The sequence below is a fragment of the Myotis myotis genome, unplaced genomic scaffold (genome assembly GCF_014108235.1).
Source record: "Myotis myotis isolate mMyoMyo1 unplaced genomic scaffold, mMyoMyo1.p scaffold_m19_p_4, whole genome shotgun sequence".
NCBI classification, from domain to species: domain Eukaryota; kingdom Metazoa; phylum Chordata; class Mammalia; order Chiroptera; family Vespertilionidae; genus Myotis; species Myotis myotis.
The window spans coordinates 53,717,056-53,737,737 of NW_023416346.1; the positions used below are offsets into that span (position 1 = coordinate 53,717,056).

A 20,682-nucleotide genomic window follows, 5' to 3' on the forward strand; every position below is an offset into this window, starting at 1 on the left:
AAATAACTTTGAAAAAGAAAAAAGTTGGAGGACAACTACCTGATTTTAAAATTTATTATAAAGCTACAGTAACCAAAAGAGTGTGATATTGGCATAAAGATAAACAGATATATCAATGAAATAGAATTGAAGGAACTCCAATTCTCACTCAGAAATAGACCCACACACATAAAGACAACTGATTTTTGACAAAAGTACAAAGGCTTTTGCACTACAGAAAGGATAGTCTTTTCAACAAATAGAGATGAAACAACTAAATATCCATATGCAAAAAACCCCAACTTTGATTAGTACCTTGTACCACATACAAAAGTTAACTCAAAATGAATCACAGACCTAAATGTAAAAATCTAAAATGATAAAACATCTAGAAAGAAATAGGAGAAAATCTTTGTGACCTTGGGTTAGGCAAAGATTTTTTACATAGGACACCACAAGCACAATTCATAAAAGAATAAACTGATAAATTGGACTTCATCAAAATTCAAACTTTTGCTCTGTGAAAGACATTGTTTAGAGACTGAAAAGACAAGCCATAGACTGGGAGAAAATAACTGCAAATAGCATATCCAACAAAGGACTTGTATTCAGAATACATAAATAACTCTCAAAATTTGATAACAAGAAAACAAACAATCCCAATAAAAAAGTAGGAAAAAGATTTGAACAGATACTTCACTAAAAGATGCAGGATGGCAAACAGTCACATGAAAATATGTTTAAAATCATTAGTCATTGTTAAAATGCAAATGAAAACCACAATGAAATACCACTGCATGCTATTAGAATGACTAAAATAAAATAAAAATACTGACAAGATCAAGTGCTGATGAGGATGTGGAGAAACTGGGAGTCTCATACATGGCTGATGGGTATCTGAAATGGTACTTTGGAAAACAGTATTGGAATTTTTTAGACAAGTTAAAGAAAGGTAGATCTACCATATGATCAAATCATTCCATCCCAAAGGAAAAGAAAGTTTATGTCATATAAAGACTTGTACATGAATATACATAGAATCTTTTGTTCAGTCATAGCCAAAATCTTAAAATAACCCAAATATCCATCAGCAGGTAAACTGATAAATTCTGGTACATCTAGCTCTGGCCAGGTAGCTCAGTTGGTTAGAGCATCATCCCCATACACCAAGGTTGCAGGTTCAATCCCTGGTCAGGGCACATACAAGAATCAACCAATGGGCACAGCCGGCATGGCTCAGTGGTTCAGCATTGACCTATGAACCAGGAGGTCATGGTTCGATTCCTGGTCAGGGCATATGCCCAGGTTGCAGGCTCGATCCCCAGTGTGGGGCATGCATGAGGCAGCCAATCAATGATTCTCTCATCATTGATGTTTCTATCTTTCTCTCCCTCTCCCTTCCTCTCTGAAATCAATAAAAATATTTTTTAAAAAATAATCAACCAATGAATGCATAAATAAGTGAAACAAGTTGATACTTTTCTCCTTTACTCACTCTCTAAAAAAAAAAATCAATAAATAAAAACAATTTCAAATTTTGGTACATCCATATTGTGGAATACTACTCTACTCAACAATAAAAAGGAATGAAGTACTTATACACACAATGACATGGGTGGATCTCAAAATCACTATGCTGAGTAAAAGAAGCCAGACCAAAATAAGTGTACATACTGTACAATTTCATTTATATAAAACTCTAGAAAATGCAAACTAATCTATATTGACAGAAAGCAGTTCAGCTGTTGCCTAGAGATGGGGGAGGGGGGGGATGAATTACAAGGAAGCCTGAGGAAAAATTTGGGGATGATGGATGTGTTCAGTGTCTTGACTGTGGTGATGGTTTCATGAGTATAAAAATATGTCAAAACTTATCAAATTGTACATTTTAAATATGTGCAGTTTTTTATGTGTCAATTAGACCTCAATAAAACTGTTCCATATCCTATATAATAAAAGGGTAATATGCAAATTGACCCTAATGGAAGAACGACTGGTCGCTATGACATGCACTAACCACCAGGGGGCAGATGCTCAATGCAGGAGCTGACCCCTGGTGGTCAGTGTGCTTCCACAAGCCGGGCTGAGGGCTGTGAGTGCAGCAGTGGGTGGCAGGAGCCTTTCCTGCCTCCTTGGCAGCACTAAGGATGTCCAACTGCAGCTTAGCCTGAAGTCCAACATTCCCTGAGGGCTCTTGGGCTGCCAGAGGGATGTCTGACTGCCAGCTTAGGCCCAATCCCCCTGGGGAGAGGGCCTAAGCTGGCAGGTGGACAACCCCCAAGGGGTCCTGGACTGCTAGAGGGCACAGACTGGGCTGAGGGACCCCCTGAGTGCATGAATTTTCATGCACCGGGCCTCTAGTCTTATATAATAAGAGGCAAATATGCAAATTGACCGAATGGCAGAACAACTGGTCACTATGATGCGCACTGACCACCAGGGGGCAGATGCTCAATGTAGGAGCTGCCCCCTGGTGGTCAGTGCACTCCCACAGGGGGATTGGTGCTCAGCCAGAAGCTGGGCTCATGGCTGGCAAGTGCAGCGGCAGTGGCAGGAGGCTCTCCCACCTCTGTGGCAGTGCTAAGGATGTCTGACTGATGGCTTAGGCCCGCTTCCCCCATCAGTCAGACATTCCCCAAGGGCTCCCGGACTGTGAGAGGTCACAGGCCGGGCTGAAGGACCCCCCGAACCCCGAGTGCACGAATTTCGTGCACTAGACCTCTAGTATAAAAATAATTAATATAGTCAATAATACTATTGTAATAACTATGTATGGTGCCAGGTGAGTACTAGACTTATCAGGGTGATCACTTCGAAAGGTCTATTCAGGTGTATGTTGTACACCTGAAACTAATATATCGTATGTCAACTACAACTAAAAAATAAAATTTTAAAATAATCTTAAGATTTTTAAAAGGAAAAATATAGCTGAAGTCCATATCATCACAAAGTCCATATCATCACAAAGTCCATATCCTCTCTGAATCAATCTATATATATAAAAGCCTAAGCGACCGGTCAACTGGTCGACCACTTGACCTCTTGACCAGTAGCTATGACATGCACTGACCACCAGGGGGCAGACACTCAACACAGGAGCTGCCCCCTAGTGGTCAGTGTGCTCCCATAGCGGGAGCGCTGCTAAGCTGACCAATGGGTTCCAGATGCCTGGCTCATGGCTGGCGAGTGTCACTGCGGCAGAGTGAGCCTCTCCTGCAGACACTCCTTCTGCACACCCTTCCCCCATCTGGGCTGGGACCATGGCAGTGGCAGGTGCAGTGGGGATGGGATGAGTGGGAGTGGCATGGCCGAGGGGCCCTACCAGTGCATGAATCCGTGCACTGGGCCTCTAGTAAAAATATATTTTAAAAAACAACAACAACACAGGTTGCTGGGCTCAAACACCAGATTTTCTGATTCATTAGGAATAGGGTAGGGCTCAAGAATTTGCATTTCCAACAAGTTCCTGGTTAATGCTGCTGTTGCTGGTCCAGGGACCACACTTTGAGAACCATTGCCCTAAATAATTTTAAAGCCTGTGCTTGCCATGACCTATCAAGCCCTTCACCATCTGCTTCCCGTCTCTCCCATTTCATTTCTTATCACTCCTTACCTCACATTCTGTACTCCAGCCATAATAAATTACTCTCAGCTTTCACATCATGCTGTGTTGTTTTATGCCACCAACCCTTGGCAGATGCAAGTCCCTTTGCATAGAATGTGCCCCCTCCACTCAATCTCTGCACACAGCAAACATCCATTAATCCTTCAAGGCTAAGAGCATGCATGCATCACTTCCTCTGCGAAGCCTTCACTATCCCCTTCCCATGGAGAGTTGGCAAAATGCTTCCTGGATGTCGCTACTGACAATGCACTGTCTTATATTTATTTGTGCACGTATCTATGAGGTCTAGAGAGTCAGACATTTCTTTGTTCACCTGGATTAGCAACATTGAGCACAGGGCCTGGCCTAGTGCTTAGCAAATGTCTCTGGATGAACTGGGTTGGGAATTACCTCCTTACTGGAGCTAGGTACTACAAGTTGGGAACTCCTGTTACCCAAATGGGCTGGTTAAATCTTGGGATTCTTTTATGGTGCCAGAGTTATTGGTATTGCTTGCTCCTGAAAATTGATGAGACCTGTCTAAACAGACAGGACTTTGAACCACAGACAGCTCAGGTTACCAGGCTAATCAACTTGGCCATGGCCTCTGATGGTAGCAGAAAAGGAAAGGGCCTTCAGAGCTACCTGGAGGTTGGAAAAACTTACATAGCGACTTCATTGTGATGGCAGAACATCCTGCCTGCTTTTTTGTCCATTGTTCTGTCTGTCTGTGTGTCCCCAATCAGACTCTACCTGGATGTACAGGTACTCAAAAGCAGCAGGATCCCGATGCAGTAGCTCCACAGGGTCTTTGGGAAAGAAGCTTATTCGGAAGAGGCATTTCATTCCATGATAGTGTGTCCGCTGTACCACCTGCATCCAAGGGATAAGAAGTGGGAGGCAAAGAGATCTGGGAATCAATAGCTATGCTGCTAGGAGCCAGCTTGGTGGTTCCTCAAGGTGGGGGCTTGGGGCAGAGCAAGCGTGCTGCCTCCCAGCTGACCAATTCCAATTACCCTTAGAGAAAAGTGATGAGGAGCCAAGTCTTTTCTGCCCTTCTGACCCAAGTGACTAGAATTTTTGAATCACTTAGCCAGAACGTGACTTTTATCAACAATTGGGTCTAGGGCCCCAGATACTGGGTAGGAAGAGAGGGCTCCTGGGAATTTCTCTCTTTTCTTGCTGTGGGGTTAATGCAGAAGGGCCTGGCCTCAAACAGAGTAAGTTGCTGATTAGAAGCTAAATCAAAGATTTAAAATCCCATTTGGAGGTATAGATGAAACAAGTGGGAAATATATATCAGTAATTGCTGGAACTGGCATTGGGTAATGAAGGGGTCCCTCTACAATCCCCTTTATTCTTGTATATTTGAGAGGTGTTTTTTTGTTGTTGTTTTTTCAATAAAAAATGTTAAAAATCCCATTTGGAACAAGAGACCAATTGGATTCAAAAGACCTCTGGAGGGGTGGGGAGGCGTTTAGGCCTATCTCCAAACAGAACACTCACAACCTTCCCTTCATAGGTGGGAACCTGTGAATCCCTGGATTGCATTTGACTGAGAACTAAACTTGAAGAATTTTCCTTTCCAAAATCTTTCCATTTTTTGTGTCTAATTTTGGCTTTTATTTCATTTCCATTTCTTCCCAATCGTTCCTCTCCAACTCCTTCCTTCCCTCTCTGGGAATATTGATTGGCCCTGGTTGCCTCTTTGGCTCTTCCTGGTGCTTTACTGTTGGTGAAATACTATGCAACCATCCTGGATTTCCGCAACCTTTTTCATATGGCAAAGGCTAAGATGATAAGACGCTTTCTCCTACTCTGCTTTGGAAGTTGACGTGGGTGACATACTGCCCATTCTTGGCCCCATTCAGCCCATTCCCATCCCACACTTGTCCTGGCCTCACTGGCCTCACTAGAGTCCATTGGCTGATCCCTTCATTACAGTCTTCGTGTGAAGGTCAAGTTTCCTCTTGGAGGCAGAAAAGTCTAGCAGGCACTGCTTCCAGGGGACAGGACAGTTGACAATATTCTTTAACGCAGCATTCCAGGAGTCATGCAACGAATTACCACCCCACACTTTTTCTACAGAGACCAAGACTAACAATCTTCATGCCCTTTAGAGGTTATAAGGGACATTGACAAAAGCCTTCTGGAGGTAGGTAATATAGAATTTGACTGAGAACTGTGACTTCTGGGAAATAGCTGAACATATCATTATAAATTTTCCAGAATAAGAGCACCTGGGGTCCTCTTCTCTAGTAGAGGCCACATGCAAAGTTATCAAGCCAGGATAAAAGAGTTACTTACATAAGCCAGGGGCTGCTTGTCCTGGAGAAGCAGGAACTTGTGGTTCTGTTCTGGCCCAGCATACTCAAGGACAAGAGCAAAGTGCTCAATGTACCTGAGCGAAAGACGGTCCTGTAATGTCACCATCACATCCTGTGGAAAAGAAAAGAGCCTTAAGAAGGAGATCCTTTCCGACTTTAATCTACTCTAAGCACCAAACATGTGTAAGGGGGACTGAATACTAAGAAAGTAGGTCCTGGGGGGAAGGCTGAGGCTGGGAAAGTGGTCCAAACAGAGACACCGGCCTTTACAGTGGTCTAGGCCAGTGGTCGGCAAACTGCAGCTCGTGAGCCACATGTGGCTCTTTGGCCCCTTGAATGTGGCTCTTCCACAAAATACCGACTTCTGCGCATGGGCCACGAAGTTTCAATCACACTGTATGTGCGCGCCCACATGTAGTATTTTGTGGAAGAGCCACACTCAAGGAGCTAAAGAGCCGCATGTGGCTCGTGAGCCACAGTTTGCCAACCACTGGTAGGCAATGTGCTTCAGATGAGGAGAGTGATGCATGAGTGCTATTTAGAGGCTTGAGCCCCCGGGAAACAGCAATGGTGCAGGGGGTGGAGAGAAGTATTTCTGAATTTGGCCTGGCCAGGCATATAGCAAAAGAAGGTCATGGCTGGCCATACTTTCTTCCCTCTCTTCTTCTTTTCAACAAATTATTTCCTGAGTGCTTACTAAGTGCCAGACACTCTGGTAGTTCTTCCCTCATCTTCGTTATTTTATTTTTTTGTTAATCCTCACCTGAGTATATTTTTTCCATTGATTTTGATTTTTAGAGAGAGTGGAAGGCGGGGGGAGAGAAAGAAACATTGCTGTGAGAGAGAGACATTGATTGGTTATCTCCTGCATGCACCCCGACAGGGCAGGGGACCGAACCTGCAACCTAGGTACGTGCCCTTGACTGGAATTGAATCCACAACCCTTCAGTGCATGGGCTGACATTATAATCACTGAGCAACACAAGCCAGGACTTCCCTCACCTTCTCATGTAAGAATGTTCACTCTGGCTTGTCCCTCAACTCTTTATTTAGGAATTTAAAAAAGCAAAACCTATAATTTTATGATTAAAAAGTCAACTTTCTGGATTTAAAATCTAAATTGAATGACTTGAGTTACTGGCAAAATATTCATTTTTTATAATAGCTGGATTTTAGAGACAATCAACTTAGTAACTTGAAAAATGTGTTCATGCAGAGGAACTACGTCACATGTCTTGTGTACAGTCATAAATCTGACTACTTCTGGGCTCCATCTGCTCTGCTGCCCTACTTTTATTATTAGGGTGTCTGGAAACATATCTGTGGGGGCTGGCCAAATGTCAGTTTGAGACTTCTGCCATCTATTTGCCTACACTGGGCTCCAATGTGTGTGTTCGTGGAGTCAGCATCACTCAGCCCCCAAAGGACAGAAAGAAGCAGGCTTGGGAATGGGAAACTCCCTTACAGCCAGGGCTTCCAAAAAACCCCTCAGTGAACATGAAAAAGACATTGATCCATTCAAATGTTCAGCTGGAAATGGGTGTGTAGTTGAGAGTACCCTTTTGTATTATCCAAGTAGTCACAGATGCACCAGTGTTTGTGGAGCTCTGGCAGGAACAAATGAGGTTTTCTTTGCAGTTCGGCTGCTTTGGGATTGTGGACAGCCAAGTCTTGATGATTGCCAACTGGTGTTACAAGTGTAACAGCCCCCATGCCAGGCTGTCAACACACTCAGGTACCTCTCTGAAACAAGTGAATAGCCAGTACACCCTCCCTAAAGTTAGGATGAGATCACAAGCCAGCGGGCACTGTTGTCCTAGAAGGCTGGGGCTACCTGAAAGCCAGAATGGTGATGTAAGGTGGGAGTGCACTTGGAGAAGGCTCCAAGGGGAAATAGAGGAATAAAGGCTCTAGTGTAGGGAAAAGTCTAAAATGGACATTCCAACCCATGAAACAACACCAAGGAGGATTCTGACACAGAGATATCCACATCTGGAGGTGGGGCATTTGGATACTCCTGGTGATCTAGTTCTGATTCAATGCCCCTCCCACAGACTAAGACATTCAATAGTCAAGAGATCATCTTAGGGCACCCTAAGGAGTATGATTCGATCCTAAGACCCATGGGGGATCCACCTAGGCCTGAGCCTTCAGAAGAAACTCTTGGTTAATCAACATGGAGTAGGTAGGCTCAGTGTTTTTGCAACTCAGGTGCTACTGGCACTTTGGGCAGGACAATCCTGTATAATTCAGGGACTGTTCCACTCCCTACAGGACACTTAGCATCTCTGACTTTGAGAGACTAAATACCAGTAGCATTCATGGGGATAATCCCCAACTGCTTCAGACATTCCCAAAAGCTGTTTGGGAGGGGGCAGTGCCAACCCTGGCTGTGAACCACTGGCAATGCCAGTTCTGAACACCTGATAATTACTTTTTATTTTTAAAGTATATATTTTTTTTATTGTTGACAGTAAAAAAGAGCCTACAGCACCCAGTATTCCCAGGTGATCTCCTATCCAAGTATTAACCATGCCCACCTGATAACTGCTCTTAGAGAAAGTTTCCTAGCCCATGGGGTTTCCTCATTTATAGGTTTGTCTTAACCTCTGTATGGGTACCTAAGAATATCTTTGAGCCAAGGTGGGTTTTCTGGGCAGGCACTGTAGCCACCTATTAGTCTTGGCAGCATTGTTTACGTGGAAATATTCATTCTGAAAATGGTGTTCTCTTTCAGGATAGAGTCCAGAAGAAGCAGGAACAGATATTTCTGTCCCAGTAAAGAGTCGAACCCGGGGTTCATTGTATCATCACCTCTCTTCTTCAGGACTAAGGGAATTGCTACAACTTTTAGACAGCTGGCTGAGCCATTAAGAATCACAGCTCAGTAATTGTTCTTCCTGTCAAAAGAATAGTCAAAGAGACTGTTGCTGGACTTTTCAAATCTTGGTTCAGTGCTTAAGATCTGCTTGCTATTTAAAAAGCAAAGCATGTCTAAGCTAATCTCCTGAGAGATTGTGTTTGTTGATTTCTGTGTGTAAACTTGAGTAGGTGTTATTGTATAAATATAAATCACGTTTTGCTTTATAAGTGGTTTAATGATCTTCACACTCCTTAGCTCCTAAGAGTCTTGAAAGGCCCAGCACAACACTGACACAAATCAGTTCACCAGTAGATGTGTGTAGACATGTGTGCACACACATGCATGCATTTATGCAAGCACATACACATGTGTGGCACACACACACATTTACAATGATTAGCACAGAACTGGGCATACAAATCCTACCTCACTTTCATCTGAGAACTGTGTGTTTTTGCATCCTGGTGGGCTCACAGCAGCAGGAGCTCAAAGGCCACCTTGCTTTGGCAGCAAGGAGCTCTGTGCAGAATCAGTGGAACCCAAGGACCAGCAGCTGTGTGTGCTCTAGAGAGGACAAAGCTGACCTAAGGGAGGAGACTCCGTATGTACCTTAACAGTGGTCCGGCCATCAAATGTGAAAGACTTGATCTGTCCATTTTCTAAGAAGACCTTCAGGACATTGGGGATGAGGAGAAGAGCTTCTTTCTTCATCATTTTCTGTGAATAGGCAAGGAAAGGACAACAAGAGGGTCTCATTTAGGAGGAAACAAACCAGAAGAGTGGAGAAAGGAAGAGAAAGGAGTGAGTGAAGGAGACAGGGAGCCAAAAGTATGAAAGGACAAAGAGACAGAGGGAAGAGCAGATCAATAATAATGTTACATGGACACCAAAACCAAATTATCTAAGACGCTGGGCCATATCAAAAGTTCACCATTTGATGTCACAACACACTTACATTCTACTATGGCTCAAAGCTCCACAGCTTCAGAGATCACCACACACTGAAGGGCTGATGGGAGGCCTCTTTAGAAGCCCATATCACTCATCAGCTCCTATCTCCTGACACCTCCCTTTCCACCAGGCCCTTCAAATATCGAGTTCACTTTCACATCCATGCGTTTGCTCTACCATTCCCCTTCCCTTGTAACATCTTAAGTCCTTCCTGAACTGGCACTTGCCTACTTCCCAAACTCATGTTTTGTCATACCCACGCTGCTCTTTCATGTCTTCATACCTCTGACAAGTCATCACTCAGGGACTGTCTTACTCCCTACTGGACACTTAGCATCTCTGACCTGAGAAACTTAGTGACAATAACATGCTAAACCATGGGGATAACACAAAAAAACCCTCAAACATTTCCAAAATTTCTCTGAAAGTGGACATTACTGACCGTGATTGAGAAACACTGACAAGGCCCATTTTTGAACACCTGATTATTCCTTAGCAAAAACTGTCCTGGCCTATGCATTTATTTATTTATAGAGTGGTGCATGTTTAAATTCTCAATAAATATTTGTAAAATAAAGACTGTTCCCTCTACCTTCCTCAGCAAACTCCTACTCACTCTTTTTTAAAATTTATTTTTTATAAATATATTTTTATTGATTTTAAGGAGAGAGGAGGGAAGAGGGAAGAAGGGAAGAAAATCCATCGATTGGTTGCCTCCTGAGGGGGATTGAACCTACAACTCAGACATGTGCCTTGACTGGGAATAGAACCAGCGACTTTTTGGTGCATGGGACGATGCCCAACCAACTGAGTCACACTCGCCAGGGCTCTACTCATCCTTTAAAATTCAGCTTAAAGACAAATTCTGGATAGCCTAGTCCAGTAATTCCCGGACCTTGAACCTGGTGTTCACATGAGTACCAAAAGCAACATATACACACCTGTCTCCGCGCTCTTCTCATATTTAAAAAAAAAAAAAAATGTTTGTCCTTCACAATCAAACACTGAGCTCAGAGCACAATAACCATGCACTATTCAATCTTTGTAGTTACATTGAGAAGAGTCCCTGGCACACAGTTAGTGCTCAATAAATTGCTGCTGAATATATGAGCAGTAGGTGCTTTTATGTGCTTACTTGAATGATTCATCAGGAAAATCCAACCATTTCCCAGGGCCAACATCATTACATTTTAGAAACGGATGGACAGATTCCTTAATTTGGTGGTTTTTTATTGGGCTTGTACTATATTACCTGCACTGTGCTAAGCCCCATGGGGGTTATGGCAAAAACAGAAGACCCGGGTTTAGTCTTATGCTCTTGTTGTAGTGACTTGGCATATGCGCACATCCATTAGATAACAATTATAAATCCAAAACAAACCAAGAGGTGTTAAGTTTTCCCAGTTGAGGTAAATTAGATTTTTATTTTGAAGGAGATGATGGGTGTGGACTATTGGAGAGGCCATAAGAGAACAGTCCGAATCTAGGAACTGCCATGAACAAAGTATGAAAACATGAACAAGTAAGTCTTCCTGGATCAGGGTTTGGTTGGCAGTGGTGGAGAGCCAGGAATCAAACCATAGTGGGAAGTGATGGGTTATAGAGCTGGAGAAGTGTGACTCACTGGTCCTCTCCCTAATCCTGAGATAGTTTGCTCCTGCCAAGCCCAGAGCCCTGGATCCCCAGGCTGATGACACTCAATAGTGGCAGGTTTTATTTAGCACACTGGGTTGGACTCAGATAATTACTTAATTGATTTTGTTTAAAAATAGAGTTGGCAAGGAACACCCACAGGATTTATTTTTGCTCCAGCTGCTTAATAAAGCCCTGGAACATGAAGGGAAAGGGATGATAGGACAGCCCGGTATCACCGGGGCATGGACTTCCCCAGATCCCAACCAATGGCGAAGCTGCTATGGTCTACACTAGTGGTGGTGGTGGAATACTGTTGCAATTTCCTAAGCACAACTACAGTGAAAAAGTTTATGTCTGTCTCTCTTGCAGACAAGAGCCTTGTACCACACCTAGTGGCTTATCCTTGTACCACACCTAGCGGCCTATCCTTGTACCACACCTAATGGCCTATCCTGAAGCAGCAGAAATAATCTGGGTGGGTCCCGAATACTCTAGGGCAGCGGTTCTCAACCTGTGGGTCGTGACCATCGGAAAACACATAGCATATCAGATATTTACATTACGATTCATACAATAGCAAAATTACAGTTATGAAGTAGCAATGAAAGTAATTTTATGGTTGGGGGTCACCACAACATGAGGAACTGTATTAAAGGGTCGCGGCATTAGGAAGGTTGAGAACCACTGCTCTAGGACATTCCCATTCAGACTGGTCTGGAGTAGGGGCTTGATTCTGTCTGTAGCTAGCTGAGACATATGGAGAGGGAAGTCATGGTGGAGAAAGAGGAGGATGGGAAAGGAAGAGTGGAAGGGAGAAGAAAAGAAGGGAGAATAAAGGAGGGGAAGGAGGTAAGGGAGAGGAAAGCAGGGAATTCTTCACTGAGTGGCCTGGCCTTGGTTCGTTACTATGTAATGCTGAGATGCGATAGGTAGCTCCTGTCTGTACTTTCCAAAATCAAGTCACATTTCCTCTGGATTTTCAAGGGCTCATGACATAAATATCCTCTTAGTAACTTGGATCCCAGGGTCTGTTTCATCCTGATCCACAGGGACTCCATACTGTTCCCTTTCCTCTCTCTTCACCAACCCCTGCTTCTCTTCAATTTCTGCTAGGACTGATGTAAAGCCCAACCATTAATTATTTGTTTTTAATTTTTTTATTGAGTAAGTTATTACAAATGTGTCCTTATCCCCACGTTACCTCCTATCCCTCCACTAATGCCCTCAACCCCTGTTGTCTGTGTCCCATTGATTAGGCCTATATGCTTGCATATAAGTCCTTTGGTTGATCTCTCCCCCTTACCTTCACCCTCCCTACCTTCCCTCTGAGGTTTGAGAGTCTGATCGATACTTCTCTGTGTCTGGATCTGTTTTTGTTCATCAGTTTATGTTGTTCATTATATTCCACAAATGAGTGAGATCATGTGGTATTTATCTTTCTCTGACTGGCTTATTTCACTTAGCATAATGCTCTCCAGTTCCATCCATGCTGTTGCAAATGGTAAGAACTCCTTCTTTTTTACCACAGCATAGTATTCCATTGTGTAGATGTACCACAGTTTTTTAATTTACTCATCTACTGATGGGCACTTAGGCTGTTTCCAAATCTTAGCTATGGTGAATTGTGCTGCTATGAACATAGGGGTGCATATATCCTTTCTAATTGGTGTTTCTAGTTTCTTGGGATATATTCCTAGAAATGGGATCACTGGGTCAAATGGGAGTTCCATTTTTAGTTTTTTTGAGGCCAATCATTAATTATTAAGACAGCTTACCAATGGGGCACTGTACTTAGTTCCTTAGGCTTTGCAGCCTTCCTCCAACAGGAATGGAGGAAGAACTGGGATGAGTTTGGGAATGAGAGTCAGGAAAATGGAGATGAAAGACATCTGTGTCCTCAATCCCTTCTTCTGAGTGGCTGTGTCAAAGAAGTATAGAAGTGCCTGGCATCCTATTGATTTCCCCATTCAGTCTGGGCCTACTAGCTTCTCTAAACTGCAGCTGTGCCTCAGTACATAAATGTCATGGGTCTCCTGAGACCCTATCCCATGACAGCCAGCAAAAGCACACAGAAGGCTGGCAGCTCTGGCTATCCCTTCCCCCCATCCCCAACCCCCACTCCACCTGCACTCCACACCCCACCCTCACCAGATATCACCATCATCTGCAGATTTCTGAGGGACTCTGGCAATAATCCATGATTGCTTACCACACATCTTTCTGCTTTAAATCCATCTCTTCTCATTTGCTTATCTGGAGCAGACAGCTCAGCTCATGTAAACCCCACAAAGAAGTGAGAAAGATTGAGGGTGCACCATGACCTCCCAAATTGGTCAGTACATGGCATGGGCTGCCAACTGTCACCTGCTCCTCGAAACCACTCAGCGGGGTATCCTATACTGTCTTAATCTGAACATCCAACATCACCGAGATGTATCCCATGGCAGGGAACAGGTATTTATTTCTCATCCTTTGTGGTGCTGGGAACACAGCAGGTGCCTAATAAAAGCTTTGTGACTTAATGAGAGTATCACCCTTCACTGCACAGTCTTCTTCAGTCAAGATGTGGAGCTGCAGGACCACTTCAATGCGAAGAGAGCTCAATTTCACCAGCTGCTGTTTCTCTAGATCTTCGGAAAACCACTACTTAGTTCTGCTTCTATCAAGTAGCCAAAAGATGTTTATGAGCCATTTGTTCTCAGTGCATGCTGCTGTGCTAGAGATGAAATTTCTCTAAGCACCATGAGGATATTGAGTGGATTGATAACATATTATTTCACAATGCCCAGGGCCTCTTTGGATGACATATACCCTTCATTTGCTATCCACCCAGAGCCCCAAGGTATCCCCCTCCAACCTCTCGGTTATGCTGTCCACTGTGAGGAGCAGCAGAAGAGCAACTGCATCAGAGCAAGACCTCGATGGCTGGGCTAATTCTGGCCAAGGGCCGAGGAGAGGAAATGTAACCGCACTTACTGCATCTGTTTCTCCAACTGCCACCTGCTCAGAAAATCGAACCTTCACAGGATTGGATTTCAGCTTGGCCTTCTTTGCAGCACTGATGAAGGCAGATTTGGGGGACTGGAAAAAGAACAAAGGGCTGGTGAGTTCTCCATCCCTGAGAAAAACCTGACCTTTGCCACACCAGAGTTAAGATGTCTCAGGATGGGTATACTTTCCCTTACTGATCAATAAGTCAATAAATAAGTATTGATCCCCCATTAGGTGCATTGCAATGTGCTAAGTGCTTTCTTATATAGAGTGGGGGAAAATCTAGGTTTACAGTTGTGACTATGTGAAACACATGATTTTTATTATATTATTAATTATTTCATTATTTTCCATACAAACAAATATAACCCTACTTTTGCTCCACCCTGAGATTGGTGTGCTCTGAAAAAGCTGGGCATGAATCAAATTTGGGTGAATTGAAACCCATTATTAATGCTCTAGGCCTAAGGGAGTTTTCAAAAATTCTTTAATAATAACACAGTGAATTTTTATATATTTGGTTTTCTTAATGTGAGATATACCTAAATGGTGGTTTTTATTACATCTCAATACAAGCATCTGAAAGGATTTACAGGAATTATTTTATTCATCTCACAGCTATGCCCTGCTCCTAGGAAGGCAGTTCATAAAAATATTATTTTAGATGTGGGAGAAAGGATTCCTAGCACTCCAAAATGATTTATCCATAATTTCTATACTACTTGGAAACAGAGACATCGATAATTTACCCAGGTGTCCTGGCTTTCTAGTTCTGGGCTCTCTACACCTTGTTTCTTCAATTCTACATGAAATGCCCCAAAAATCAGCCTCTATAGTTCTTCAGAATTGTCCCACAGTATTTCACCTGGCTGGCGTGGCTCAGTGCTTGAACCATCGACCTATGAACCAGTAGGTCACAGTTCGATTCCCAGTCAGAGCATATGCCTGGGTTGCAGGCACAATCTCCAGTGTGGGGCATGCAGGAGGCAGCCGATCAATGATTTTCTTGTCATGGATATTTCTCTCTCTCTCTCCCTCTCCCTTCCTCTCTGAAATCAATAAAAATATATTTTAAAAAAAATTTCCCACAAATTCAGCAGGACACACGGTTATCAAACAAATGGTTATCAAACACTGAAACTAAATCTTTTCTGGGTGCTCCTTGGATTGGATGAAATGCAGGAGTCATGTATTCAGAGGCATTTATTCATTCATGTGACAAATTTAGGGAGGACCTTCTATGTGCCAGGCACTGTTCTAGGTGATGAGGGCATTGCAGTAAACAAGACAGACAAAACTCCCTGACCTCAAGGAACATCCATTCTAGCAGGAACAGACTTACAATAATCAAATAGCTTTTAGATAGCAAATAAGGACTATAAGGACAAACTGAGCAGAGTAAGGGATGCCACAAAAGAATGATCAAGTGATGATAGAAATGATGGAAGTGTTAGTTTAGACAGGATGGTCAGGGAAGAGGTAATATTTAAGCAGAAACCTGAAGGAAGTGAGGGAGAGAAGCCATGAGACTATCTGGAGAAAGAGCCTTCTAGGCAGAAAGAACAATAAAGGTTCTGAGGTCGGAGTAGAAGTAGGGTACATGAGGAACAGCAAGGGGGCCTAGTTAGGCCACAGCAGAATGATTGAGGGGGAGTCAGAGGAGTCATGCTTGCAGAGGCAGTGAGGGGCAGGGTCATGTAGGGCCTTGTAAACCATGGGAAGAATTTTGGATTTTACTCCACTGGATGGTTTTGAGCAGACAGGGTCTGACTTGCATTTTAAAAGAACTCCTCTGGCTGCTATGTGGAAAATAGTGTAAAAGTGTGATGCCAAAGTAGGGAGACCAATTAGGAGTCTACTGCAATAATAAGTTAAAATATGATGGCAGCTTGGGCTAGGGTAGGAGTAATAGAGATGATAGAAAGTGAGTGAATTCTGGATATATTCTGAAGATAGAACCAAGACATTATGTTGACAAACTGGATATAGGAGTAAAAAAAAGAGAGGACTCAATGGGAAGAATAGGGTTGTCATTTTCTGAGATGAGGGAGACTGGGAGAAATCAGACTGGGGCTCCTCCAAACCACCTCCCCTACCAGCCTTGTCATGGAGTCTTTGAATCCTATAATCCAGAATTTTTTTTTTTTACCTTTTTAAAATTGTTGACACTATTACAGATGTCCCCATCCCCCCTTTGCCCACCTCTACCCAACCCCCAACCTCCAGAATTTCTTTATGTTAAGGCCCTGAAAGTCTCTGGCATCTAGGAAGGCCATACATAAAGTTATTTTCTGCCATTAATGCTGTGGTTGAGATTTATTTACCACATCAGCCACAGGAGAGCAGGGCCCTAAGATAAAGGTACACCAGAAACAAATGTCCCCATCAGACCTAGGGCCCTGGTCCAAGCTGTGTTCTCTTCCATAGCCAGTAATCTCATTACCCACATAGGGCAGATTGTAGAAAGCCACCTGTTCAACCTGAGTCCAGCAGGAACCTCAGTCGGTGTCAGTCCAGGCTGCATGGCAGAAACGCCGAAGGAGCTTTTAAAACTCTATGCCAAAGCCCCACCCCAAACCAATTACATCGAGTCCCTGGGGATGGAGCCCAGGTATTTGTATTTTTTAAAGCATCTGATGATTTCAAAATGCAGCTATGTTTGGGAACACTGAGCTAAAGGAACTTCGGACATCTCATCCTGAGCCACAAGGATAATTTGTTGGCTGAAGACAATATAGCACAATGAAATCCAGGGCTGGATATCGTTCCAGAGTGATTACAATATTGATTGTTCATAGGATTTGAGACATGCCTTTGTGTTTTGCACAGCTTGGTGCTCAAATCCTGGGTGGGGAGCTGTAGGCTGCAGCAAGAGCATAAGAAAGGGGAAAGAGAGAAAGATCTATAGTTATGTTCAGGCAGTTCTCCTTGACTCCATCAGTAGTCCAAATTTCCACTTGAGATGCTACAGACATGAGGAGGTGAAATCATTCTACCTGACAGACACTTTCTCCTTTTTCTGTGATCATCTGTTATGGGATGCCCTCCTGCACAGTGTGGAACAAGGCATCTCTAGACAACTGAATGGGCCATGCTGTCTGCTCTTCATTTTTACACATGAAACAGAGGCCTGGGAAGAGGATATGATTTATTAAGTTATCAAAATAATTTGGTAGTGGAACCAAAACTAGGAACCAGATTTTCTGAGTCTTGGATTAGTGATTGTTCCTCAAAGCAGGCTAAAGTGGAAAGTCCATTCCTGATCTTTCATCTACTGGTTCTAGTTGTACCTTAGTCCTATTGAATATATTCAAACATATGAAGAATCCAAACTAGTATTCTTTTATGTATTCACCTATAGGGAGGGGATAGCCTCCTTGCTATCCCTATCAAAAGTCCAAAATTAGATCCTGTCCTAGAGATACTACTACAAACAAAATATTCACATATATAGGAGCAAAACCATGAAGGAGTAAGTGGAATTGCCATTATTTTCAGGGATTATAATCATTTCAGGTGTCTGTTGTAGTGCTATTTTCAGCTTGTTTGTGCCCCATTCATCATTGGCCCTTGCCCTGTTGGTCTCTAAGACTCCATCCTATTCTCAGTCTTTAGCCTCGATCGCTGATGGTGACTTACTCATTGCCAGTGTTCTTTGCTACATGTCACAGAGTCATATTTAGCTTTGTGCTTCGACACAGTGATACCTGCCTTGCTGTGTGGATACCAGGGACTCTCAAAGGTTACCCTGTCCCAAAGCATATTTAAAGCTTAGCTATGCGACCTGAAGTTCTAAATACTGAAGTCACTCATTTGAATTAAGATATTGAGAATTGGGAAGGCCCTGGTCCAACTGTGAATGTGATATGAGGGAGGAGTATTGAACACAATTCAGGGGCCAGCAGACTATGCCTTGCATGGGCCAAATCCTGCATACCATTTTTAAATCCACACTCGAGAATATGTTTATTGATCTGATAGAGAGAGAGATGAGAGAGAGAGAGAGAGAGAGAGAGAGAGAAACATCAATCAGTTGCCTCCCTATGTGTCTGGCCTGGATTCGAACCTGAGACCTTTCGGTGCATGGGACACTGCTCCAAACAACTGAGCCACACTGTCTAGCACAGCATACCACCTGCTTTTATAAATAAAACTTTATTGGAACACAGCCATGCTCTTCGTTTATATATTGCCGATGGCTGCTCTGTACTATCATGTACGGCCTACAACGCTTAAAATAATATGGCCCTTTACAGAAAATGTCTGCCAATCTCTTCACTAACTCATTAGGATAGAGTCACCCAGTGTTTCTAAAGCATTCCTGATGACAAGAATCACTGGGGAATCCTTGTTAAAATACAGATTCCTAAGCCTACAACCAGACTTAAAAAGTCAAAATCTGCCCTAACCGGTTTTGCTCAGTGGATAGAGCGTCGGCCTGCAGGCTGAAAGGTCCCAGGTTCGATTCCGGTCAAGGGCATGTACCTTGGTTGCCAGCACATCCCCAGTGGGGGGTGTGCAGGAGGCAGCTGATTGATGTTTCTCTCTCATTGATGTTTCTAACTCTCTATCCCTCTTCCTTCCTCTCTGTAAAAAATCAATAAAATATATATTTTTAAAAAAGTCAAAATCTCTGAGGGGGTAAGGCCCAGGAATTTATGTTGTTGAAAATGTCCTAACCCAGTGGTCGGCAAACTCATTAGTCAACAGAGCCAAATATCAGCAGAACAACGACTGAAATTTCTTTTGAGAGCCAATTTTTTTAAACTTAAACTATAACTATATAGGTAGGTACATTGTTATTAACTTAATTAGGGTACTCCTAAGCTGGCCTTTGCTAAAAATGGCCTCAATCTGATTGAGGTACATTTGCTGAGGTTGACCCCTTCCAACTCTCCCATCCACTTGTACACTTGTTTCGTCTATCTCCTTTTGTTCATCCTCTCTATATGTCCACCCCCCACTTCTTCTAACACCACTTCTTCAAAATAGACTCGCCCAGGCCGAAAACCGACTTCTGCGAATGGGCCACACAGTTTCAATCACACTGTACGTTCGCGCCCCCTGCACGTGGTATTTTGTGGAAGAGCCACACTCAAGGGGCCAAAGATCTGCATGTGGCTCACGAGCCGCGGTTTGCTGACCATTGTCCTTACCCATTAAGCATATATTAATTGAGTACCTTAAAGCTGAGACATCCGAGCTCTTCACTGACCCATTTTTCCTTCAAGCAGCCAGGAGTATCATTTTGAAATAGGCACCCTTTCTGGATAAAATGAATTTTGGCTTGAAACATGGGATTAGAATTGCTGAGTACCTCCGGGGTCACTGCAAACCCTTGAAGCAAATTTAAGCCAGCAGCTCGGTGGAATGAGCAATAGAGAAGAGAGCCTGGCTCTTCCTCAGAACTGAATTCAGCAGCTGGTGATTCTTTGGCCATTCTTTGGTGGTTCTATTAGCACAGATTTTTGAGTTGTGTTCTCTCATATCTTGGCCAAAGTTGGGTGTATGGCCAAACATTTTAGTGCATAATAGAGCCCACTTTGATAACTATCAAAGAATTTTCAGAGGATGAAGCTCAGGTTCCTGAAGCTTTGACAGCCTCTGGATTCTCCTTTCTCCTGGCTCACTGTCTTTCACAACTGAACCTACTTATAAGCAATTCCCATAGCAAGCACTGTGGGAGCTTGAGACAATAAAGAGCCATTCTGATTTCATGGGCCCACTAATAATGGACCCAGGTGGCCTTCCCTCACTTGGGACTGTCTAGAGGTGAACATGTCATCTCCCCAGCTTCCAAGGCCTCCCACAAGCCACACAGGACCCTCACTCCCCATCTATTGCCTAGTCAGGTGGTTCTGCGTACAGCTCCCTGGACACACTTGGCTCCTCTGTGTCTCTTTACCACCTTTTATGGCCTCTGGTTTCCCTTTTGCTCAGCTAAAAGACATCCCTAAAGCCCAGCTCAAATTCTACTTTGGTCCTGAATCTTTCCCCAACTCCTCCATTCTCCTCCCTGGATGTCCAATAGTACTCCTTGTTAATCCACATGACAATCGCTCATGTCTCCAACAGGTTATAAAAGAGATGACTTATTATATTACTACTAGAGGCCCGGTGCATGAAATTCATGCACATTGAAAGGGAATTAATTAGAGGAATGTAATTTGGACTATCTAATATCAATAATATGTGAGCGTGAGGCAGTCCGTGTTTCTGAAATTCAATGACATGAATTTTAGCTATTACTTTGCCAAATAAATGGAATTTACAGATATAATTTAAAAGAGCATTCAGCTTAATATTAAAAACTCTGGCTACCGACCAAGTCA

General features: G+C 43.3%; 1 protein-coding gene across 3 annotated transcripts in view; it reads right to left on the bottom strand.

Moving 5' to 3' along the window:
- The window catches only part of FRMPD3 (FERM and PDZ domain containing 3), a 113,558-nt gene that overhangs the window by 39,973 nt on the left and 52,903 nt on the right, over positions 1-20,682 (bottom strand). For 2 of the 3 annotated variants that reach the window (XM_036305752.1, XM_036305753.1), the window contains 4 exons: positions 14,336-14,440; positions 9,383-9,490; positions 5,891-6,022; positions 4,337-4,456 (listed from right to left, as the gene is read on the bottom strand). In XM_036305752.1, coding sequence (XP_036161645.1) covers positions 4,337-4,456; positions 5,891-6,022; positions 9,383-9,490; positions 14,336-14,440 — 465 coding nt within the window. Of the gene's footprint in view, positions 1-4,249; positions 4,457-5,890; positions 6,023-9,382; positions 9,491-14,335; positions 14,441-20,682 lie in introns of those variants that run through there. The other variant, XM_036305754.1, reaches the window with a different exon arrangement.